Source organism: Oryzias latipes, chromosome 22, assembly GCF_053564925.1.
Source record: "Oryzias latipes strain Hd-rR chromosome 22, Olatipes_Hd-rR_3.1".
Taxonomy (NCBI): Eukaryota; Metazoa; Chordata; class Actinopteri; order Beloniformes; family Adrianichthyidae; genus Oryzias; species Oryzias latipes.
Genome location: NC_136258.1, coordinates 11,877,795 through 11,904,290, shown reverse-complemented (window position 1 = coordinate 11,904,290; position 26,496 = coordinate 11,877,795). Strand labels below are relative to the sequence as shown.

The window sequence follows — 26,496 nt, the reverse complement described above, 5'->3', positions numbered from 1 at the left end:
AATAATAAGCCTTATATTATTACATTATTAATACCTTATTACATACGCTAAGTAAACTAAAAGAACAACCAACCCAACTTGACTCAGGATTGCATAATGTCTCGTGGGGCAGAGCTCGCAGCTGTGTGCTGAAATTAAGCAGGAAATAAGCAAAAACGCAATTTTGAAGATAAAAATAACTAAAGTAAGTAGAATCAAACCTATAATTTGAATTTATGTAACAGATTAATGTAAACACATTTATTTATTATCAGTAGACTTTACATCTCATGACGGCAGGTGAGGAAGAGGACAGGTGAAGCACTGCCTGTCACCTGCAATTTCCCAGACCGCACTTCCCTGCATGTAACATATTTCAACCAGGAACTATAAACTCCCAAACCGATCCCAAATTATGTCCATCCACCTAAAGCAATTTATGACTGCAAAGTAAGAATAAAAACAGCCCTACTGAGCTGGAAATGGCCCAGTTTGTTAATGCTGCCTCTGCTCGCTAACATGCAAGTCTCCAGACTTGCTGTTGGCTGGAATATACCATTGCTGCAGAAGGACGGGGGAAGACCAAACAATTTTACATGATCAATCTTATGCCATTTCAGTAATTTTGGGAGTTTTTATGACAAAGTTAAATATTGATAGATGTAAAATTAGTTTAGATATTTTTATTAAATGTTCAGCTTGGGGCCCCCAAACGATCGCGTACCTTTGGTAAGTCAGCTCTGTCAACAACATAATATTAAAAATATAAAAAATAAGTTAAAAAAAACATTACAAAGAGGTACTTTTGGAATCTGGTATTTTGAAAAACTACATTTTATTTTATTTTTTTATTTTTTACTTTTTTTTATTTTTTCTCAAACTATGTCTAGATCTTTCTTTAGTTCTTTAAATGAGGAAACTTGACCAAAGTTAATATGGATGGAAGCTGGAACATTTCCTGACAGAATTTAGAACTTGATAATAATAATAACAATTATATGTAGACAAGTGTCTCTTCATCATTGCCACAATGTTATATTTTAAGACGCAAAAAGCCAAATAGGCATCGTATGTCTGTTTGATTCTGTTTACATTAGCTATACATATGAATAAATCTTAAAATGTATTGCACAGGTATTGACTAACTATGGTTCAGTTGTTTCCAACACGGTTTGCCTATCAATGCACTATTTCCTAAAGCTTTAGACGTCAACCATATTTGCTTAAGAAGCAATTTAATGGCTCATTGATGTGAGTACTAATTCTGAATTTAAAGTATTAAAATACATTTATGGAAACTGACTAACATTTTACTTTTAAATGTAATTAACTTCTCCTTCATAAAAAGAAAGACTATTGTGATAACTCTCATGCATTTAAGCCTTTATCAGTGAAGCATTAAATTGACTGAAAATTACATAATTCAAACAGTAAATGTAAACTCATCAGATCAAATGTAGCACCTTGCATCCCTTTTAATGGTTGTTCAAAGGATGATCTAATTACTGTGGGATTAAAGTTTGTGAAAGGATCATCACTTGCAATAGAAATGAATGCGTCTTGGTGACATGATCTTGCAAAAGTGTCACTAGATGGTTGTCAGTGGTGAAAGTTTGCTCAGATGTTTCCCTTTTATCTGCTGACACTGACACTGAGGAGCAACGACAGATAATATTACTAAAACAAAAAAAGCAGCACACAAAGGAAAAGAATAAGTGAAGCAAAGTAAAAATAAATAAAAGGTATAAGAAACATTCATTCATTCATCTTTTTCCGTTTGTTCCCTTTCGAGGTCACGGGGCTGCTGGAGCCTATCCCGGCCACTTATGGGCGAAGACAGAGGACACCCTGGACAGGTCGCCAGTCGGGGCGACCAGCGGGGCGGCCAGCAGGGTCACGATCACACACCCATACACACACTCACACCTATGGACAATTTAATAACTTATGAAGCATGTTTTTGGACGGTGGGAGGAAGCCGGAGACCCCGGAGAGAACCCGCGCATGCACGGGGAGAACATGCAAACTCCACACAGAAAGGTCTCCCATTGATGTTCTGTTTCAGGTCCCCCAGCCAGGACTTGAACCGGGGGCTTTCTTGCTGTGAGGCAAGAGCACTAACCACTTCACCACCGTTCTGCTGGCATCAAAAACAAGCTGTGGATAAAAAAAGCATAAGATGCAACAACAAAGACTTTATACATATACAATATGGATACCAACATCTAGACAGCATGATTGAAGCTAGACTACGAAGTGCAAGCCTTTTAGCAGCAGAGCATGGAGACTGGATCTCATCACGGTATTCATTTTAACACTTTCATTTTTGTCATGTCAGCCAATCTCTGAATCTCATTTATGGTTTATGTGCGATTCCCATCAAACACACCAGGTATGGGCAAAGCACAAAAACTTTGGAAAACATTCAACGGATCAGCATGAGGATGGGTGCTGTAGGAAGACTGCTCCTGGGTGAAGTTACATTCGCACTGAAACAATTTGCACGGGGATAAAAGAGCCGCATGCAGCTTCAGAGCCGCAGTTTGCCAATCCCTGGTCTGGCACCAGCGGGTTTTAGGTGTTGCATCACAATATTTCCAGAACTTAAATACCTGAACTTTGACGAGAACCAATCAGGTACTAGAGCTCTGAAATAAAAAGCCTAGAGCAATACTTGCAAAATTTGCACCGCTTTGACGTTTCTCACCAAGCCTCTTCCAACTGTAGGTGGCAGACTTGCGCTAGTAAATAGTGGAAAAAGAAAAAGAAGGCCCTCCCTGCTTGTCCAGTATTAACACCATGTGTTAGCGTGCTTGAAAGCGTGCTTGAAAGCGCATCACGTGCCCGCCGTGCCCGCCGTCCAAACCTGAATTCACACCAAACGCAAAACGCAATGCAGGGGCGAACAGTCTCAATATTAAGTCAATGTACAGATGTAAACAGAGGTCCTGAGGCAGGTTTTGAGCATCATACCGGGCAGCAGTCTAGCGGCAGCACCATTCGGATGGCACAACAACTAAACAAAAATTCTAAAGTGCAGCTAATATTTGGCCACGCCCAGTGAATTTGAACATCTAAACTTTGGCGAGGAATTTGCATTGAGTCAACCAATCAGGAACTCAGCTTTGGCCTGTAACGTGTTGATAATGTCATCAGCGGTGGAGTCAAAAACCAACATAAAGGAGAATCTGATTGTTGCCATTTGTTCTCCTCCTCAAATTAAGGATGTTTTTCTTATTTGTATCAAGACAATAATAAAAGGTTTCTTAAACTTAATTTCTTATTCTAATGGTGTCCCTTTCTCTACTAATGTGGGACAGCAAGTCATCAACTGAGTCAAAGTGAGGCGGAACCACCACCGAAAGCGCCGTTATTCAGACGCAGCTCCTGCAGTACATGGTGAGCCTCATTGTGTTGGGAGAGTCTCTGAATGATCTCACGAACCCAAACATGGAGACGTGATTGCCAATGCTTTTGTAGAGTTCTTCAAAATAAATAAACCTTATCTCTCAACATCATTTGGGTCTTCAATTACATAGAAATGAGGCAGAAAACGTTTGGTAGCCGGTTTATGAACACACTTTTGGACAAACATCAAGCAGCTACTTTGTCACACGTGTAAAGAGAGGCAGCGGACGCAGTTTGGACACACGAAACGTGTTCGATGTGAACGCAGTAAAGGTCTGTGGTTCCATGTATGCTACGTGTACTTCTGGACGTGGGAGGCTCCTGTGTGTGCAGCAGCAGCAGCTGCGTGTTGACAAGAGGCGAACACAGTGTGCTGTCGCAGGGAGGGTGTGCGCAGCAAACAACAGTTTTGCTTCGTTTGCAAGTCACACCTCGCTTGATAGACGAGTGCAGCAGGAGAGCTTTTCATTTCAGGTTCACCTGAAGGACTTTCTTTCTCTTAGTTTTATTTGAGAAGAAGGGATTTAAATGCCCTGTTTTAGAGTAAAACTTCTATTTTTGTCAACAAAAAACAATTTTTATCTACCTCTATAATTAGATAATAACTATTGTCTTTCATAAACCCTATTTGATGCAGAAAAAACAGACATATTAAAAGAACAGAGACATTTATAATGTCAATTTCAAGTTAAACTTACGTTTTGCAATTCATATCCATTTTTTTTTTCAATTCGGGGGAGGTGTACTGCAGAGTACTGCCCAAAAAAAGTCTGTAAAACAAGAACATACTACAATATTTAAAGCAAATATAAAAAGGATCTGCAGCGAAGCTGCTGGTGTTTTGTTTGTCTTTGGGGTAGCTTTTGTTTCGCCAGGGAGTAGATGTTTGGAGGTTTTTGTCCCAGAGTGTGTGACTCTGAATAAGTAATGCCTCCATTGTGCTTTTTCTCCTGTTTAAGCTGAGGCAGTAAAAACCCACTTTAACCCACTCTGGGCTTTTGCGATCACACATCACACGGCTGTGTTAACATGACAGATGTGTAAAAAGCAGATGACTCCTCTCTGTGTCCAAAATGCAATTTTATCTTCACACAACATCTATTAAAGTGTCGCTTTTTGTAGAAATGGCTCCCCAATCAGAAAAAGAAACTTGTTATATTCGTAAATATTTTGCTTAGAAATGTTAAAGAAAGAAGAACTTTTAGCATCCGATTTCTGTCAAGTGTAGTGATTTTTATTTTGACGTGTGGCTTAACACGAATATATTGATTCTGAAGCTACGTACACACCAGTCACGTCTGACACGTTCAAGAAAGTGGGTATTTGAACAAGCTTTTTGCATGTGATGTTCATAAAGGTCTGTCAATACCCAATTTTAGCCCATGTACTCACAGTTAGAAGAAGCTTAGTGCAAAACGTCAAAATGTTGCAAATCTCACAAATTTTCCTCAAGGTTTTTTTTTCACAGCTCTATTTTATTACATGAAAGACTTGCTATCATATAATTCCAGCCGGGGGACAAAACAAAATCATTATTTTCTCCGTCATGATTCATTTTCGAACGGTTAGCATTTTTGTGTTGTGAAAAGGATGCTACCCAGTAGTGGTGGGCGATAGTGGGAATTTGGGTGTCGATCTGATACCAAATAATTACAGGGCTAGTCTCACCGTTATCGATGACCATGTGTGTTAAGGTGTGAACAACAGGGGGCGGGAGAAGGGGGGGTTCAGATTGTCTTCTTAAATTTCACTTAAATAGATAATCTGAAATTGTGTAGACATTTTACAGATGATGAAGTTTTAAAACACAAAGCGGTAAGTGGTGAATTTTCCTTAGAAAAGATGCTTTCTTTAACTTATGATATCTGGAATATATACCACTTTCCTTTGCAGCTACTGAGCAAGGTTGATGCAGAATCGAAAGCAATTACCATGACAACGCATCACACTGAAATAGATAATACTTTATTCATTTCGGTCTGGAGAAATAGTCCGCTTTTTGTAAAAAATGAATGAAACCTATTGGTAAGTGACCATGGTATAAGCAGGATAATGCTCTTTGAGGTGTCCATTATCAGAAATGACTGGACTTCACAGAAACAACTCCACGTCCTCCATTAGTTTCTGATAATGGCATTATCCCTTACATATACAGAAAATACTGCTTTGTATGCATGATAGATTGTTATTCTAAAATAAAAGTTGTTCTGGAGTTTAATGTACATTTATACAGTCAGATTATAGGGAATTAAGAATACATTTGCAGAGTGACATAAGAATTGGACAGAGATACAAATTATCTTCCAACTAACTATCTTCTTTTCTTAAGTAAAGAGACATCTTGTGACATTTGCTGTGATATTTTTAACTGATGACTTCATTACCAGCTTGTTTCATCTAAAATCTCAGTGCGAAGAGCCAGTCTGAACTTTAAACCGTTTAAGTGTCGCTGCAGATTAAAAATCTTTGCTGGGCTGATGGGTGACAGTTACTTCTGTGAAGCTGGGTTTTTGCGTAATTTCAAAAATAAATGAATCCCAGACAAAAATTCTGGAGTACAATCAGATTAAAAACTGAACATGGACATGACAGACGTTAATGGGAATTTCTCATGATTGCATTTTAAAAAGGACATCAATGATCAGTCTCTGAGATTATTAAAGTCTTTTATACCTGTACTTGTGGACTTTTGCCGTAGTAACCCAATGTCTACACATGTTAGGAGCTTTGCATCTGCAAACAAGGTGGAATCTGGAATCTGTCAATGTCTAAAAAAGGTGGAATTGCAGAATGATTCCGTGCTTTTGCAAAACAGTTGTCTTTGTGTAAGATTTTTGTGACTTTTAAACAATTTGAAGATGTGTAAATTGTTGTACAGCTGTAAACACGTTTTGTACGCTTGCAATAGCTATTCCTGTGCTCAAAAACAGGACACATACAAGTAGCAGTTTTCTCTAGAATGCACACACACACACAGACTTGCAAACAAACATGAGTCACAACCTCAGACCTGATAGATATTCTGTCTCAACACATAAACCAAACAGTATTCTTCTCTCTTCTCTTCTTGTAATTTGTTCCAAGATTCATTTAAATAATCTTTTTCCTTTGTTTCTCATAGTCAATTTTGTAACTACAACACAGCATTTCTATTGTCAGTCTTTCATGTCATCATGAAAAACATGCTGTCTTCTATCATCATTCGATCATCTTTTGATCAATTTAAAAAGTATTCCCAGTGGTCTTTTAATCAGGAATGTGCAGTTTTTGGCCAAAACTTAAAAAATCATCGTTTTGAGGACAGTTTCTTCAGAGCAGCAGTAGTTCATTAGAAATTCACCTTTGAGTAGAGGGCAGGACTGTTGGTGCAGAAAACCCTGCCCCCATTTCCCACCCCGTTGCTGAAAGCTCTAAATTTACACACTCTCCTGCTAGCTTAGACCCCCATACAACCCAACATTACCGGTGCAACAAAAATGGTGATATTTCAGAGCTATACAGGTGTCATGGTACCTCCGGGAGTCCTCTCCTCCCCCCTCCCTTCTCTACCTCTTCCTCCTCAGATTGGACCCAGCTGTCGGCAGTTCCCTCATCAACCTTCAGTATTTAAGATGGCCTGGCTCCAGTATTCATCGCCTGTTCGTTGCCCACTATGTGCAGTACCTGGTCTCTGTGTACCTCGTTCACCAAACAATTCCCTTGTTTTGTCAAGCCAAGTAATTTAAGATATCATTCTTGTCTACAGAAAAACCTCATCCACCAAGTGCCGACCTGGGTTCATCTCAAGCTCCTGACCATTAACATCATCAAGACAACAAGACCTCCCTCTTCACCACGCTTCGCTACCTGCCAGCTTATCCTCATCTGCCTCGTCACTAAAGAGTCCACAACACGCAAAGGGATACTTGCCTTCTGGTCCTCTCCTCGTCTCAGCCTCCTCATGTGACGTTCTCCACGGAGCTCCTTGCCAACATCCTATAACAATAAACTCTTTTCTCTGCCAAGTCCTCGTGCGTTATCCTTCTGGGTTTCAGCGATATTGTCTATTCTTGTCATAGTCAATCATGACACCAGGCGTACAGTTTTGAACCAGATTCCAGCTCAGACACGGAAAACAGAGACGTACATGGATCTAGCCATCTACAAGTGGATGTCTTAAGATGGAGCAGAGCAGAAAGCTTGTGGCCTGCCCAGCATATTTTCTACATCTCATCAAATGGCATATTTGCAATCTGATGACTCACAATGATTTGAATTTTAAAAATACTCAAATGCAAATTTGAATATATGTTCTCCATCTTCAGAATAAACATGTTAAGACAGAAACATTTTTGCAAGTATACAAATCTTTTTTTACAACTGTAAATTATTTTTTTATAGTCGATTTTTTAAGCAGTCATCAGTAGGGAGTGAAACCCACTACCCATACGTCACTAAATTTAATTGGTCAAAGTTCAACTGTTGTAACTTTCACTGCGCATTCAATGGTCACACATTTTGTACATATATCCAAAAACAAACTTAAAATCAAGGGTATCGATGTGTAAACGCAAGAGTTTTGAAAGCAGAAGCCCAAAACACACACAACTGGTGGGTGGGTGACTAAATATTTATTGCCTTGCTGTATACCAAATGGAAACATTATGATTATTATTTGATTACAGAGAAATACTAACAATTACCAAAAAAAAAATGGATGTCCATAAATTTGGATCTGAACAAATCTCAATATTGAGTAGGACGACTATCATTACATGGAGATAATTGATTAAGCTGCAGTGTCACATTTGGCGAAAACTTCAAAACACTTCAAAACAATGTATGGAGGTTGAAGTGCTATGATTTGGATCTGTTTTGCACTTAGAGACATTGTGTAATCACCGAGTCGGTCATGAAGTCAGATCTGCAAGCCTGTGACCTCATGACTCACTAAACGAAATCACTTAGCAGGTCACTAATGAACCAATCAGACACACTAATCATGTGAGTAAACAAAGAAAAAGGCTTGGTAGAAAACTCAAAAACCACCAGTTACCGAATCATCAAAAGTTCAAATTAAACTTCTTGTGTGTGTACTTAAATAGCTGTTCTGTTAGTAAAGTGATGGTTTATGGTTGTATGAAATGAATTTAGCCCAAAAATGTCCCTTTCTAAAAGTGAGTTTATTGCATTATTAACATAACTGCTTGTGCTTTAAAATAATCAAATCATAAAGCAGTAAGACATCTAAATGAAAGCTCTGAAATTTAAAGAAATGTGCTTCTGGAATGCCAAGGAGGGAGGCAGAAGACTTTGGAGGGGTGGCAAACGCACAGTGGAACAGCACAGTGGAATGCCATTACAGATAAAATAATCAATTTCCAATAGATTTATTATTGAAGAAAATAATTTGAGGGGTTCAAAAGTTTATATAAAAATATTGTTCTCTTTCCAATGCTCAACCAAGCTTGTTTTAATGACTTTCTAATCTTTGTCAATAATTATATTAATATTGACTAAAAAATTCAGGGGCAATTGGTGGATCAAAGCATTTTGTTGGCGGGTAGCTGTCCCCCTTGCCCCCCCCCCCCCCCCCCCCCCCCCCCCCCCCGTAGCTTCACCCCTGCTGTCCTGCCAATTGATCCCTAAGAGTGCGTGAACTGCTGAATAACTCACCTGTATTCGCTGCACTTCAAAAAACACTGCTCTCTGAAAAGACTTCTCCCAGATGGCCAGGTCTGAGGCCAGCTCCACTCTGAAGGTGTGGCTCTGGCCGTGGCCAACCAGAATGCTGAAGCACAGAGGCTCGTTGTCCTGCTGCTCAGGCGAATTTTCCAGCCCCAAGTAGAGCCGCGCCTTCAGCCAGCAGTCCTCTGCCATCCACAGCTGTGACACAAAACATAATAAAGACCTATTATACTGTATGAGCCTTCATTTTATCCTTTCCAGTGTTGTGGCGGTATCAGCTTGTGAAATCTGTAAAGAACAAAAGCTGAGGATTACAGCTTTTGTTCTTATTGACTTACCTTGTGAACCTTGAAAAGAACCTCATAGAGGTTATATGTTATTTCAGATTTTCCCCAGTCTGCAGAACTGATCTGAAACAAAGTAACAGACAGAGTAGTTTTTTAAAGAGGTAGAACATGGTAAATGGTGCAAACTTAGGACCCATCCTGTTTAAGATTTACATGCTGCCCTTAGGAAAGATAATCAGGAAACACAGCATTAATGTTTACTGTTATGCCAATGATACACAGTATCATATTTGTATGATTTGTATGATATGTAGAAAAACTTAATGACTGCATGAGAGACATCAAAACCTAGATTACAATGAATTACCTCCTCCTAAACCCAGAAAACAAAGGTCATTATGCTAGGTCCTAAAGAGCTGAGAGATGCTCTGTCTGATCAGAAAGTCTCCCTGGATGGAGTAAATATAGCCTCCAGTTCTACAGTTAGAAACCTTGGGGTTTTATTTGACCAGGACTTATCATTTAAAGGCTCACATATCTCAGGCGTGTAAAACTGCATTTTTTTCACCTGTGCAATATAGGATCAGAAATATACTTTCTAAAAGTAATGCTGAAAAGCTCATCCATGCGTTTGTTACATCTAGGCTGGATTACTGTAACTCTTTGTTAGCAGCGTGCCCTAAAGGTTCCTTAAGAAGTCTCAAGCTTGTTTAGCAGCAGCAAGATTGTTAGCAGGAACTAGCAGAAGAGAACACACCCCTCCTGTGTTAGCGTCACTGCACTGGCTCCCAGTTCAATCTAGAATTTAGTTCAAAATCCTATAAGGCCTTATATGGTATGGCCCCATCCTATATTAAAGACCTCATAGTGCCTTACCAACCAAACAGAACACTTCGCTCACAAATTGCAGGACTGCTTGTGGTTCCTAGAATTTGTAAGAATACAATTGGAGGTGGAGCCTTTAGCCACCAAGCCCCTGTCTTCTAGAATACGTTCCCAGCTCATGTAAGAGAGAACAACACCCATTTCCACATTCAAAGTTAGGCTTAAAACATTTCTCTTTGGACAGGCTTATTACCAGACTAGCTAGTAATCAGAGGATATTTGTTATGAAGTTTGAATTAAACTTCATAAGAATTACAATTAGTTGCTAGAAGGCTGCTCCAGATCCTGCCTGCATCTCAACCCACCTTCGACCTGACCCGACCCGACTTTTGCACCACACATACTTCAAGGGATGATCTGATCCCATTGCAACCACATGAATATTTTCAAGGGACCTCCAGATCCCGGCTGCACTACAATCTATCCACGACTATACCCACAGACTACTAACATGACTCCCCTCTACCCCCCCCCCCCCCCTTTAAGCCTAGCTGTGACCTGAACCCTAAGCTTAACCCTTACCAGAAGCTGGGGAGCGTGGGGTTCTGTCCTCTACTTTCATCAACTTCTCCTCTCCTTCTCTACTCTATTCTTGATCATTTATTTATCATTTAGTTCTCCATGCCTGTGCTTGGTGCAGTGCCATTCATGCATTGTCCCTCCAGGGAAGTGGGAGTGATTCCAGATTCCGTGTTTCGGTCCTTGGCAATGGACCTTACCTCTGGCTCATCTGTGCTTCTGGACCTGACCGTGTCCCTCTCTGCTTCTGTATGAAGGTATATATGTTCCAAAAAAAATGCACTTGTAGATTTGATGTGAGAACTTGTAATATAAAATGTGAGAACTTGCACACCAAAAACCTGCATCTGTGTGTATAAATCATCTGCTGTAAAGTTTGACAAACTAAATTACAACTGACAAATTCCCATTTGCATGTGTTCATTTAGAGTTACAACGCCAAAGCTGTGATTACAACTGCTCAAATGTGCTTCTGCGTGTGCTCGAATCTCCTGGTGCAAAACACAAGTCCGCTACAACTGCGCACAATTCCTTTGTGCTTTACATGTCAAGAGAATGTGCATTAAAATAAACACTCTTAAAAAACTATAGTTAATAAAAAAAAATTGTGCTACAATGAAGCAGACAAGACAATATAGAATATACTGAATTTTCAAAGTTAAATGTGAAGATGCTACATTGAGTTGGTTTGAGTATTAAAAAAAGAGTGGCATTGGATCTCTGTCTGCCATCCAGTCAGCCGCCCGGCGTAGCGATCACCTCACTATAATCAATGGAATTCAAGGATGCAGTGGGAAAATGTATTTTATTTATGTTATTGCTTTAAATCAGTTATCTTATCTACAGTAAATATGTATCCGGAGGCATTTCTGGTTGAAAATACAGGGTGTGTAAAAGATCACAATTATTTTGAGGGAACGAATTAGTAATTTTTGTTACTCATGTCAGGTTACGGGCTCCGTACTTTAAACTTAACTTCAAGTTTTTCAAAAGTGACTGACATGTGAAATTTAATTTGTCCTTCAATCAGACATTATTAAAAAACAGTTTTGATTTGGACCAAACACTGGAATCTTTGACTTTAATTCCTTTGTTCTCCAACAAAAACCTTGAAGGAGAACTAAACTGTTTTCCTGCTTCCATCAAGAATATTTGCAAACTGCTGGAACAGATGTTTGCGTTTGCTGTGCTTCATGACAGTTAACAGCAGCGCTGTAAGAGACGTCGTCACATGAACCCAATGCATCATGGGAGATGTAGTGGTGCTGATACTGGGCAGACTTCTCACTGAGCTTCCTTATTTTATTGACTTTACACATGGTGTGACACCGGATCCATGGATTATCTGTGGATCCTGGGGTGCACAGATAATCCGTGATCATTATCAATAACTAGCCCCGGTTCTGCACAGACGTCTGCTGCAGACTGTGGAAAGGGGGCGGGCTTACTCCATGCCAAAGGTTTCACCCACGACTCAGAGGTGAATTTCTAATGAACTACTGCAGCTCTTCAGAAACTGTGTCCCAGAACATGACACAGATTTATGATGTTTGACTAAAAATGGCATAATTATATTTTGAAAGACCACTGGGAACACTTTTAGAATAGATCAAAAGATGATAGGAGTGGGAGATTAAAGACATTTTAGTGAAATTTACTGCTGTGTTTGTTTTTAAATTCCTTCAACTGAATGAGTTCCATTTGGACCAATCCCTTTCATTAAAGAGAATATTGATGAAAGAACAACATTCAGCAAAGAAGATTAGTGATGATGTTTGGAAAGAAAACTGCCTTTCAACCAAACATTAAAAGTTTTTGAGAAAGCACAAATAACTAATGTTCTGAGAAAATCCAGTCGTCCTCCCCAATCCTGCTAATGTGGACTCTGTCAAAGCTGGAGACAGCGCTTTATTTGATGAAGTCACTCCCCCACCAGAATGAAGAGCGACCGATGGAATCAAAAGCTGTATCTTAGGAACAAGACTCTAATCCTTGTGAGGATTACTGGACTAACAATGACCACTTTCAGCAAACATCACTACAACAAAATAAGACAATGTTTTCTGAAGCAATGGAAACAGAACACTCAAACCTCGTCAGTGTAAGAGGCACACAGTTATTAGATGCAGACAGCTCGGACAGAGCTGCTTTCTGTCTAAATATTCTGACCCTTTTGGCTCAAAGATAATAAAGAGAATTCACCAACAGTTCCAGAAAAAGACATTTAAAATCAAAGTAAGCAAGAACATCATGACAGACAGCTGCTAAACTGCTGTCAAAGAGGGTGAAAGTGCTTCTATATCCAGGTCTCACGAGAGAAGGATCTTTACAAAAATCTGGATTTTTGCAATAAAATGTCATCTGAAGTGAGTTACAGCTGGATGTCAGCAGGATGAATATTTAACACTAAAATAAAAAGTAATCCAAAGTTGTCAAATGTCAGTGAGTGTTGCTACTGACGCCTAGTGTGTGGCGTCCAGCCAGACAGAGGAATCTAAAAAATGAGAAGGAAACATCAGAGCCTATCTTGGTTTTCTAGTGGGTGCATGATAAAAAGCTCTTAAAATGAAAATTTTTATAAAGCAGGTAACCTTTAAAATCTGTTAGGAGGAAATATTAGATACTTGCAAAGATTTAAAACCTTGTTTTTAAACAGTCCAGATATTTCATCAGGTTTGACGTTGTTTTAACTTCCCTTTGCTCTACACCTTTCCAAGCTTTTCTCAAAATCAGAACAGTTGAGAATTTTTTATCTCATTAAAAGCTAGGATCTAGAAATAAAGAAATTATTTAAATGAGTCAAAATCATTTTTGCTCCTCTCTGGACATAAGAAAACGTTGATTAAGGGACTCAAAAAGAAACTCATTTTTGGTTCAATTTTAAGACTGGCATTCTCACTATTTTGGAAACAAAGTTTAAGGATTTAAATAAAAGGATTAGTGCTGGTTTTCGATTTTATGAGAATTTATTCAAATGGGCCAACCTGCAGTAAGATTATATTCTCATTTTTTTCACAATTTGTTCTAAAATGAATCATTTCCACTTATTGTCACTGTGACCAAAATCCACTACAATTAGGTTAGTAAAAACTCAAAAAATACAAACCATTTGCTTACAACTAGCAAAACGATACTATTGGGCTGTATAACATTCAGTAATTCTATCTGAAAGCTTTTTTTAGCTTTTTTTTTCACTTTCATGGAACCTTTTGTTTCTTCATTTTAAATGGAAAAGATTTTTGGCAAAGTAAAAATGACTTGCTATATGGACAGATATTTTACTTTCTAGTGATATTCTTTTTAGGTTTAGTGTTGTTTTTCTATTTTTAGACTACCTCTATTTGCAGTTTACACCTGATCTCACTCATCTAAATTGCATCAGTATTGATAAATCCCAAAACAGTCATTAATTAGATTTTTGATCTTGCTGTAAATAGAAACCCCAGACAGACATGACAACAATGAAGAAAAGGCAAAGAAAACGACAAAGACTGTCTGAGGGGAAAGGTTTGAGATTTGAGCTACAATCTTTCTGATGTGTTGATTTCACATCTTTAGAAGATGGTGACCGTTCCAGGTCCTCACTAAATGTTGAGCTGAGGCCATATGTGAGCAAATCTGCTTTCACATTATGTTTTAAAGTGACTGGGAGCTTCTGCAAACCTAAACCTCAAATTAAATTGTTTTATTTGATTAATTTTAATATTTTCATCTCCGCTGAACAAAACAGGTTTCGTGTTACATCATGGAGGTCTGCAAACACCCCCCCCACCCCTCACGGCCTGCAATATTTCAGCTTTTCCTAACACAATGACAGCACTTTGACAAAAGCAAGCAAATGTGGAACTTCCCAGCGCTTTATCAGATCTGCGTGTTGTCATGATGAGCACACACTCATGACTCCCGCCTGGTTTCAGTCTGAAGTGTTAACCAGAGTTTTCACTGTAGAAACAACAAGAGCTGCAGAATTTGAAGCAGTAAACTCTGACTCAAGGTTGATGATACTTTTCCTGTTTTGTGGTAGACCTCTTATTTAGATTTTGCAGCCCAGACCTGTAGAACATTCTGCACCAAAGCCTCCTTTCTTAACAAATTCATTGTGCTGTCATTAAAAATGAATCCCACTTGACATGTTTTTCTGTTTATATGATAATTATGCAGAAATATTTTTGAAACATTTCTGGTAGTGTTACTTTTATATCCCAATTATTTTTTGTGATGGATTCATTTCTTTTAAAGGATATCTTTCTATTAGATGCATGCTTTTCCCTTTAACACTCCATCTCCTTCATGTAGTCATGGGAAAAAAAGGTGAACAGGACTTCAAATGGAGGTCCTTGGAAATGGTACTATGAGTTAGACGACACTCTAGAGCAGGGGTCCCCAAATCCAGGCCACAAGGGCCGGTGTCCTGCTGGTTTTCCACAAAACCTGCTTTAAACCTGCTTTAGAGCCGCTGCTAGAGCCTACCAGCAGCTCTTTACCAGTTTCTACAAGAAAAACGATTAATAACACGACAAAAACAGGAACTTTAACAAGAGGGACGTGACTGCAGACAAGAAGGCGCCTGACATTATCAGGCGGATGTGGAAACTATACAACTTACCCTAACCATAATTCAAAAGTGTTCAGAATTGTAATGAAATGTTTTTATCAAAACATAAAACTGTGTGTGTGTGGGGGGGGGCGTCTTCCAGATCTGGATGTCTGCAGCCATGTCCTCTTGACTAAAACATGAAAAAAAGCTGTTCCAAAAAAAAACCAAAGACACATTTGAAGTAAGTAAGTAAAATTACTAAAGCAGATACATTTAAATTACGTTCTGGTATAAATTGGTACACCTAAGAACAGTGACAGTGTACTGCAAAACAAAGAATTCAGACACAACAGCACAACCTGTTTCACCTCCAACTTTTTACCCAAGCCTCCTTGTTCAAACCAGAACCTGAGAAACCTAACACGTTATCCTCAACGGGTTTAAATATTTAACTGTCAGCTCAGTGGATTCAGTACAGGTGCTGTAAGGCAGCTGCTGTACTTTCAGAGTAAAACCAGAAAGTCCAAAACACAACAGTAATCCTGTCTTCAGGTCTGTGCACTGGATTCGTCTTTTAAAGAGAATAGGCTTTAAGAAAGTCCTATTTTGGCACAGCAAAGTTCATCACTGACATGCTAAACCTGTATGAAGCATCTGGGCTACTGAAAAGCTCAGGAGAGGCTTTCTGCCGGAACCCAGAGTCAGGACTAAACACTGTCTGGAGTAGTCCGTCATTGATGTTAGACAAGCTTCTACTCTGCCAGTGTTTAAGCCCAGACAAGAACGGGTCATTTCATCTCAGTCTTAAAGACCCCTCCAATAAAAACGTTCTCTAATTTTATATTATTTTTAATTTTCCCGTCCTCAGACTAACGCGGGACAGCAAGTCGTCAAACTGGGTCACAGAGAGACGGAAGTATAGGTGAAAGCGTCCATCATTCAGACACAGCTCCTGCAGTAGACGGTGAACTTCACCGTACTGGGAGAGTTTCTGAATGATCTCATGAATCCAGACAGAGACATGTTTACTGAAGCTTTTGTAGAGTCCTTCAAAAAAATAAAACTTGATCTCTCAACATCATCTGTGTCTGCCATGCATTGACTGTATGTGAGACATATAGATATACAGTCGAAACAGCGGCGGCAGACACAAATCCGTTCCCGAGAATTGTGTTTGCTTTGAACGCAATACAAGGACGTTTTTTACCTGCGCTTTTGGCCGGTCTTTAAGTTTTACAGTGATTTTAAAAAAAAATATTTTGTATATTACTTTAATGTGTTAATGATGATTTCACTGATTTACGTGCACATTTTGCAATTCTCTTTTCCAGACTAAGGGAGCAGAGAACTTTGGCATGTTTTTCCTAACTTTAAAAAACTCTCTTAACTGGAAGAAAAAAATAGAAATCCCCAGACTGAATGTCAGAACACAAAGAGGCAAGGAAGGTGATCCATCAGCTAACAGACAGTCGTAAAAACTGCGATCCCACGCTGCATCCAGAAACCACAGCTCATTTCACTGTTACTTCACAGCCGGATAGTCAAAACAAATATAAATTCATGAGCATTGCACATTGTCTGTTATTCATTTATCACTGAGGCATGTGGTGTTTTACACCTGCTGCCAACTAGATTCTAAAAGATGCAGCGCAGGGAGGGAATCACAGATCTGTGAGCAGCTGCATAAAATTCACCACATTTCTAATCTACAAAGACAAAGTCAGGCAGACACGAAACAATTCAGCAGCTGAAATGAATGCACACCATCAATTAATCTTCAATGTGCATGTGTTGAAAAAATAAAACAGAGAGAGGAAAATTACCGGCGGCCTTTTGAAGATATAAAAATACGGTCCCCTCAGTGCCAGGAACTTGAACGTTGACGATCGGCCGACGGTGCTGTCTTCAAGGCTTTCACAAGCCCAGCCCATGTGAACAATCTGCAGAGATCACCAAATATTGCAAAAAAAATCACCAAAGGAAATGTTTCTAAAGGCTTCAGGATAGCAAAAAGTCTCAAATTAAAAGAGTGCAACAATAAGTCATGAAGTTAGGAACTACTGCATTTGCAGACAGAGCAGCTCTCATAAAAACCTGCCCTTCTTTAGCTCAGAATAGAGCAAAGAATCAAGACAAAACCCATTGATTTTGACACACCGGCTCTTCCTCTACAACACGTTTATAATTTTTCCTAAAGATGAATCCAAATCTAAGTCAACTTTGTCAAAAAAGTTTAAGGCTTGTGTTTCACAAAGATAACATGGTGTTCCTGGTGCATTTTTCTACCGTAATTTGCTTTGTATTGAGTATATTAAAGTGCAATCAAGTTAATATGATTTTATAAAATAAATGAATCTGATATATAAAAGCAGTATAGGATATTTTTTAGTATAGCTGTCTGCCAAAACTATCCAGAACAAACTGCATGCAGTTGTCAATCTCCAGGAGGCCTGTCATGACTGCTTCTCATCGTCAGACATGTTTATCTGGAGTCAGCAACATGTCGAGGAACCTTTTAGTAATGAGTCTAGATTCTGCAGGAAAAAATGCATGCACTAACAACCATGCAAGGAAAGGCTCACTGCTAGTGCACAGGGGAGCCAACTCTTTCTTCATCTCTGACAGGAAAAGGGAACTTTGGGTTTTTCGATCTGAAACTTGTCTGAGGTCATAGCTCTGTGATTGACATCACTCACTCACACTCAGGATTGTAACCTCGTAATTTCCAAAGATAGCTTTACATGTGTTTCCCAATTATCTTTTTAAAAGAAAAAACATTAACTGTACTATTTTTGTATTTGGGCTTTAATGTGTTTCTTTGTTTTAGCCAGGAATCAGACCATCTGATTGGAAGCTGACCGATAACAGCTTTACTTAGGCTTTCAAGAAATGACATTTCCTCTTTGTCGTCCGACTCCTCCCTTTCGAAGTCGCCACAGCAAATCACCCACATCCATCTAACTTAGGGGTGTCATATTTCAGGCCTCAAGGGTCGGTGTCCTACATGTTTTCCAATCAACATGCCATTGAAGCCCCCTATTGGCTTATCAGCAGCAGATACAGTAAGGCGGGATTTCTGGAAAACCAGCAGGAGGCCGTCCCTCAAAGAATTCATACCAAAAAATGTCCTCCTTTTCTTGTTAGTCTGTTGCCGTTAAGGTTTAGAGTTCTCTTTTTTTAAAAGCACTTTCCCGGTATCGCTGAATCTTGACTCCAGCGGTGGTGCTGCGTGACGCGGACTAAATGTATATATATATATAGTCCGCTTTTGGTGAGAAAAGCGATCCAAATAGAAAAAAAAAACAAGAATTAAGGACTAAAACCTGGTTAATATGTATTGCTTTTGTAACTGACCATGGTATAAGCGTGCGTTTATTACTTTTTAACGCACTTCTCGTCGGACGGTTCAGGCCTCCACGGCGTGCGTTAAAAAGTAATAACCGCACACTTCGTCAGCCATTAACCCTTACTTAATTTTTTTTTAAAATATCTGCTTTCTCTGATGGTTCCACGTTTTTTCACCTTTTTATATTAAAGTTTGTAATGATGAATCAAAATAACGAAGGTTTTCTTTTACTACTGGTCAACTTGTTTGCTTCATAATTATGCGCTCAAAATGGAAAACACAACACTTTTTTACTGATAAACTTTATATTTTTATGCCTTTCCAAACATATAAATCATATCAGGTATTAATCTAACAACAGCTTATTTAAGAGAAAGTATTATCTGGCTGGTTTAAAAAAAACATGATACACACCTGATTTTCTGCTGGGCTGTGTTTGTTAATGATCTTTATCTGTAGCAGACAGAAATAAGAAATTTGAAATTCATTTGAACAACTTAAGCATCAAGTATATTCATATGAAACCAAACAGTCATACTAAGCCAAACGTATAGAAATGTTGGCTTCTGCGTGACAGGAAAATGGTTCAAACAAGTAAAAATCATTAAAAAGTGGAAAAAACTTTGCAAAACGATAAATATCTCATTCTTGGTGTCTCCATCAGGTGATAAGGTAAACATTTTGCTATTTGAAAATTATGTTTATTAACAAACACCAAGACCATAAAATATCTGAAATGTTTCCGTTTCAAATGACTTTTCAAATGAAAATCTGAAATATGCAAATGTAACAGATCTCACAAACAAATTTTTTTTAACTAACACATTAAAAATGTATGCTAATTTCTTATCTGCTAAAACAAGATAAAGAAAAAAACTAGGAGCCTGAATGCTTTACTAAAATCAGTGTCATTCATCAACAAACCAGCAACAGAAACGCTTTGAGTAGTTTTCTATTTTTACAAACACATTAGAATGAACAATGTGCAAAACTCTATATCAAACACAAATGCCTAAATATTAAAGTGAAATATTTCATTTTAGCTGTTTGTTTCAGCTCAATCAAAAAAAAATGTGCATGTTACTTTTTCAGTCTGTAAAACACCATAAAATGAACCTCTCTGATAAAAACCCAGCACATTTTTAAAAGAAAAGCCTGAGAAAGTCTATTTAAAGAGCCTCAAGGACCTCAGTGATTAAAACAAAACTCACCCAAAGTGGCCACACTATTAGATTTTGATTGGCCGTTAAGCAATCAAACGCCACATCCATAATTAGTTGATGCAGTCATGAATTAATCAGATTTTTTTTTAAATGGGAAGCAGCTGTGCAATCAGCAGGCAGCGGCGCGCTGTACAACTGTACCCCCACCAAAATGCTTTTCAGCTTCGGAGTGCTAATCAAAGTGAAAAAGGAGGAAATGACAGAGAAAAGAGCTCGCGCTCAATGACTGCTTAGCAAGTCATTAATTAGGAATGAGAGAGCATCTTGTTGTCAGAAGGGGACGAGAAAAGCCTCTGATCAATGGATGCTTGATATGAAGGATCAATTAAAGTCCTGTTACCTTGCTAAACCTGAAGTAACATGGCGCGTGTTACCTTTCAGTTTTCAAGCTGCATATATGATGCATTAGTGCTGTCAGTTATTTTCAAATATATAAAAACAGTAGAGAGAGAGGGAGAGAGACAGAGACAGAGACACAGAGAGAGACAGACAGAGACACAGAGAGAGACAGAACCAGAGACAGAGAGATAGAGATAGAGATAGATAGATATGCAATTATTACATTTTTAGTTTCTTTAAAATCAAAGCATGTTGATTGGATTTTTGGTACACATTTAATTTAATGGTAATGGTTATTCTTCATCTGAATTTTGGGGATTTGGTACAATATTTCTGATTTCTATTTATGATTTCGTCTTACATGGAATTTATCTAAAAAAGAAAAACACTTGTTAATTCTAAAAGTTTGTATCTGACAGAATCCTCTAAGTATCTTCAACTTTTTCTTTTTTTTGTCAATAAAGTGTGTCTGGAATATTGAAGTCAGCCTCTAACGTGTTGGATGAGACAGACGTACGTTCTCCTGCGTCAGACCATTGATATTAGCTGATATTGCTTGGAGCCAGTCTGTGCTTTCTGCTGCGGTGAAAAATTGGAGAATATTGGTGCAGGTTCCACCTGAAGCAAACACTTGGAAACAGTTGGACCTGGAGGAGCACAGAGACAGAACGATGAGGAAGGAAGGGCACAGAGTGAAAGATGAACAGCTTATTACTTCATGATCTTCAAATACTTCACTAAGAGACGTGCAGCATTTTTAATATTTAACAACAGTTAGAGTCATGGCATCTAGACTTAATCTTTCTTTTTTTTATATAACTTTTATTTTAAGTTTAATAGTACAAAAACAATTTAAAACAAAACAAATTTTATAAACCTTTCAACATCTTCGATGATGATACCATATCCCATTAACATACATAACATGCAATTATAAATATATTTAACAACAAACGATAAACAAAACCAAAAATAAGGAAGGAGGCAAAAACAGAACAAAACTGTATGAAAATATTCTTTTACTCCGCTGAATTTTTTTCATTGAAAACATCTAACTTCATAAGAAGGGAGGTGGTTCAGTTTTTCCATGATTTAAACTTGTTTTAGTTTTTTTTTCACTCCTTTATTGTTGGTACTTTGATATTTTTCCACTTTATTTTAAAAGGATTTCTTGAAATTTCTACTGAAATAATAAAAACATATTTCTTTATTCCCCTTTGAAGATGTCATTAGATTTCTCACCAAGCAGATATAACTGTAAATTTGTTTTTTTCGTCTTTTTCCTCCCCTTTCTTTTCTCTTTATTCCTTTTTTTTCTTTTCCCATTTTAAGTTTTTTTTTTTTTTTATTTCTTCTTCAACTTTGATGCAGTGATCTTGAATGATAGGGCAGGCTCCAAAATGCCCTTGGTCTCCTATTTTTCCTTATTTTCAGACTTAGTTCTTCTGTAAGACATTGGGACACCACCAGCTCTGACTAAGAGAAGGTGATTTTTTTTGTTCTCCATCTATATGTTTTAGTTGGTTATTTAAAGCTTTTTTAGCTCATCGATTACAGGACAGAAATTCGGAGCCAGTTTAGCTCGTGCTGGTTTGCGGCGCCTTCCGTCTGTAAAACCTGGGTTCGACTCCGGGCTGCTCCCTGTTCCCTTCTCTACCTCTGCCGGTTCCAAGCCCGGTTAGAGAAGGTTGCGTCAGGAAGGGCATCCGGCGTAAAACATTGCCAAATTTACCATGCGACTTGTTCGCTGTGGCGACCCCTGATGGGAGAAGCCGAAAGTGGAAGAAGAAGATTACAGGACAGAAATTCAAACATAATTGCAAAACTTTGTAGGATTAGAACAGTTTCGCAGAACCAGGAATTAATATTAATTCAAATGTCTACAGGCAAAAAACAGGCTGAAGTTTTGGTTAAAATCATTTGCTTAGTGGCTTTATAGCTTCCTTTAATCTTTGAAATAACTTTTGCATTTAGATCAACTTTATGGCACTTTTTAAAACTAAAATTCCACTTCCTTAATAACAAAAACAACAGGGGTGCTTTCACAACTCATTTAGAGTAATTAGAGTCCCTCTATAGCTGTTGGATGAATGTGGTAAAGACTTTCCTTTTCTGTTTTATCCCTCCATAAATGTCATTTTGTAACCTAAATTTCTTAAAACACCAACAAAACAGCCAAAATCTCATTCCCTCTGTTTTTTTTGTCATAATGTTTTTTTCCATCTGACTTGTTTCAGCTGCAGAAAGCTTTTGGAAGTGTTCCCTGCAGGAGCTTACAGAGATGAAAAACTTAAATTGGCAAATGATGCCAAAAAAGTGACACCTATAATAGCTAAAGGTTGTATTGGAAAACTGTAGGAAAAATCTAAACATATGTTTTACAAACTTGTTGGATATTAAGCTCATTAAAAAACTAATATTTATATTCTTAAATCTGACTCCTGGGAGTGTGATGAGGTTAAATGCACTACTTTACAAAGCAATTTATTCCAATGATGGGCTTGTGATGAGGTCATCTGAGAAGGATCACATTCATCAGCAAAATGGAATTCTTTTTTCCCCCCATGACATTTAATTTCGTTGCATTTCTGTGCTGCTGACACTCTTGGCCTCTGTCAAAAAAAAAAAAAAAAAACGGCTGAATAAAGAGGCAGTTTGATGTGATGCTGAAACATTCGCAGGCATCCGAGCGGGGACCCCTAAAAATTACTGAGGAATATCAGACAAATGAATGTAGAGCCCGGGAAGGAAGACGATGTAAAGAGGTGAAAGCTTAAAAAAATGTTTTCTTTGCAGATTTTTTCTCAAGGATGGATGTGAGAAAGTCAACGCTTTTAGCCAATTCTCTGTTGGACACAACAGGCTTGTTAAAGTCTTTTATTCGGCTGCCCGCGTTCTGACCCGCTGACTCTCCAGGGGACAGTTGGACTAAACTTTCAATTATTATTCTTTGTTCGATGTTAAAAGGGTGTATAAAACGACATGTTAGTACAGTTGAGCCAGCTTTACCCTATTTCTACAAATCTGAAAACTGACAATGACATCCAAAAATCGATAATATATTGGTATTGTTGAATATCGTTAGCTGTGAACAAGAAGCTGAAGAGTAGGCCTAAACAATAAGACGTATCAAAGGAACACACAGCTGGCAGATCTGGCTCCGAGCCTGTCAGGAGCATAAACTCCACCTTCAGGGAGCTCCACAGAAATCCTCTATGAAAGACAGAATCTGCAGACACTTGAGAGTCTTCCGTACATCCACGCTGCTCCCAAAGGCACAAATTATTGTTGCTGTTCTTGCTGACTCTGCAGTTATAAATCCGCAGGAAAGGAAGATGGTTGAATAACCAGTCAACAAGCAGCAACAAACTAAAAGTATGGGGGGGAAAAAATTATTTCTGGGAGAAATGTAACTATTAGTTTTAATATAGTGTGACTAGCAATGAGAGGAAAACTGTGCCATGGCTGCTGATTAGTGGAGCAGAGATGTGTGCAGGCTTTGGGGCATTTCGTTTTTAGCATAATGAATGAGAGAGACAAACTCCATTTACATTTCTTACCAAGGAACGGATGGATTCTTGCTGATCTTTGAAAGCACGACACTGATTTAACATCCAGCTAGGAGAAATATCATAGACCGCAACATTAAAGTACAACGTGTTTTGATGATTAAAAGTCCTAATCATCTAGAAAGTCATCTGATGAAACTGGAGATTTGTTGAATTGTGCTTACAAAAGGTTGTTTTTTTTTCCTGTCATAGTCAATAAATACGTCCATGCTTTGTTTTGACATCACAGTTCCTCAAGTAAATAATAACTGGACAGAATCTAGGATATGATTGCATGCTATGTAAGGGTTAATGGCCGACGAAGTGTGCGGTTACTACTTTTTAACGCACGCCGTGGAAGCCTGAACCGTCCGACGCGAAGCGGAGGACGATTGCTTCCGCGAAGTGCGTTAAAAAGTAGTAACCGCACACTTCGAAGGCCATTAACCCGCTTATACCATGGTCACTTACAAAAGCAATACATATTAACCAGGTTTTAGTCCTTAATTCTTGTTTTTTTTTTCGATTTGTATCACTTTTGTCATAAACAGCGTACTATATGTTACGTGATGCGGCGCGATGCGCCGCATCACGTAACATATAGTCCGCGTCGCGCAGCACCACCGCTGCAGTTAAGATTCGGCGATATATATATGCTGATCGTCCCGATGGGTTGAATAAAGCATCAATTCAGAGGGAAAGTTAATCGCTTACCGCTTGTTTTTGCCCCGATGATGAAGCAAAAGGTTGTTTTACAGAAGCCGGCGCAGTGATACAAATCATTTAAGCTAGCCGACCGGAACTTCTTTTTTCACCGTGCGGTTATCAGGTTTTAACGCATACCCAGCAGCCAATCAGAATCGAGTATTCAACCGGACCATGGTATAAAGCCAAATAAAGCTCTACATATAAACCAAATTTCTATTTGCATAAAATAACACTTTTTAGTCTTCTTTTCATCCATGGAGCAAAATTGATTTTGTAACCAATTTACTGAAGAGTCAATTGAACTGTTGAACTGTCTCTCAAACAGTTGGTCTATGGGGCTTCTGAGATTGTTCTGTGGAAAGGCAAGAAGTTTAGCATGAAACATAATCAGACACGTCTCCGGTGAGGACAAGTGTGCTGGCGTGATTTGTCTGCTACATCATTCAGAGAAAGAACATAAAACTTCAACTGCTTTGCTTATCAAAATTTAAAATTTCTGGCTAAAAAAGGCCTATCATACCTAGAAAAGTTGATTTTCCCTGCGGAAATGTGTTTGATTGCGTAATTGCTGAAAGTGGATGCCTTTAATTGCTTAAGTGCATAAATTTTAGCTGTATAAGCTGAAGTTTATTGAAAAGGAAAAGGTTGAATTAATTACTATAGCTGTTTGTGTAAAGTTTACAGAGGTTTTTATAGCTATAAGTGTTTCGTACATGCCAAAGAAAATCGTGTCACTGTGACAAATGGTGGTTGAGCTACAGCAGTTTGTTTGGAGTTTTGTCTTAAAAAATCCTACATCTCCACTTTAGCGATGATGTCACTCAGTCTGGGTCTGAGAACATTCCACTAATGTTAAAATCCAATGAGGGGTCAACAATTGCCTAACTTCAAAGAGCAAAAACTATTTGAAATATCCCATTTAAAAGTAATACCTGTATAGGCCAATCCTCCTATTACATTTAAAAGTTCAAATGGTGTCTTTAGGTCAAGAATTATAGGAGGAGATACATTTCAAAAACAGTAAAGTAAAAAATCCCTGGACCCCCTATCTACTTCCATTGTATTTAGAATTTAAACTATTTCAATTATTTTAAAACGTCCACAAAAAACAGAACAAATGCATGTTTGAATTGTTTTCTTTTTTTTTTTTTTAATTGTTTAAATAGGATTATGGATTTCAGAAAGCTATTATATGACATTCAATTTTTTTCACATTAAGCCAAAAATGCCTGGATTTACATATTCATCCAAAGTAGGATTTGCATGTTTGTCCAATTTTATAAAAAGAGGTTTTGGTGAATTAGTTAAGCATAACTTTAAGCATAACTTTTGCTCATGCCGTTTAGTTTCCACACGTTTTTTTTTAGGGCTGGGTTAAATAAGATACAAATAAATGCAATTCACTGATATTGGAATCGATATGATTTCATCAAATCTACAAGTCAGTTTTCCTTTTAAGTAATTGTTGAATTTTTTTCAGGCAATTTTTAGTGTCAGTTTGTAACCTTGCAAAACTGTGTTCCAAAATGTTTCAGATTTTATCACTAGTTTTATGTTTTAAATTAAAGTTTAGAAAACAAAAATAAAAAACTGGATTCTAATGCATGTCATTTACAACTATCGTGCTAAAAAAAGTTTTTCAATCAGAGAATATATATTTAAAAAAAGGAGAGTTGACTGTATTCTGAGGATTGAAATGAATAGACGCACTTTCTTATTTAAAGTTTTAGTTATTTTGAGAAAATGTTTTGACCTGTTTGTGAAGAAGGATGGAGGAGAATGTTCTGGTTGGTAAAATAAGATTAGATTTATGAACCGGAGTTCATCCGCTGTCTGCTACACAGCATGGCATCCTGTACATAACACTTCACTCAATACAGATCTAAATGTGTCCAGAGTGAAGGGATCAGTTCTCAAGCTCATCGTTGTTCTGCTCTGCTTAGTTTGTTCAACTTGAAATGAGCTTGGATCAAATTCCACAGGAATCAGTGCACACACACACACCCACACACACAGTAGCATGCACTGGCATTGACAGGACGACAATTTG

General features: G+C 38.1%; 1 protein-coding gene across 2 annotated transcripts in view; it reads right to left on the bottom strand.

Annotated features, from left to right (window-relative positions):
- sntg2 (syntrophin, gamma 2) overlaps positions 1-26,496 on the bottom strand; it is a 151,802-nt gene that overhangs the window by 29,704 nt on the left and 95,602 nt on the right. For both annotated transcript variants that reach the window (XM_023951838.2, XM_023951837.2), the window contains exons 10-14: positions 20,708-20,837; positions 19,043-19,081; positions 17,106-17,222; positions 9,393-9,464; positions 9,043-9,252 (exon numbers count right to left, since the gene is read on the bottom strand). In XM_023951838.2, the coding sequence (XP_023807606.1) occupies positions 9,043-9,252; positions 9,393-9,464; positions 17,106-17,222; positions 19,043-19,081; positions 20,708-20,837 (568 nt within the window). The remainder of the gene's footprint in view (positions 1-9,042; positions 9,253-9,392; positions 9,465-17,105; positions 17,223-19,042; positions 19,082-20,707; positions 20,838-26,496) is intronic.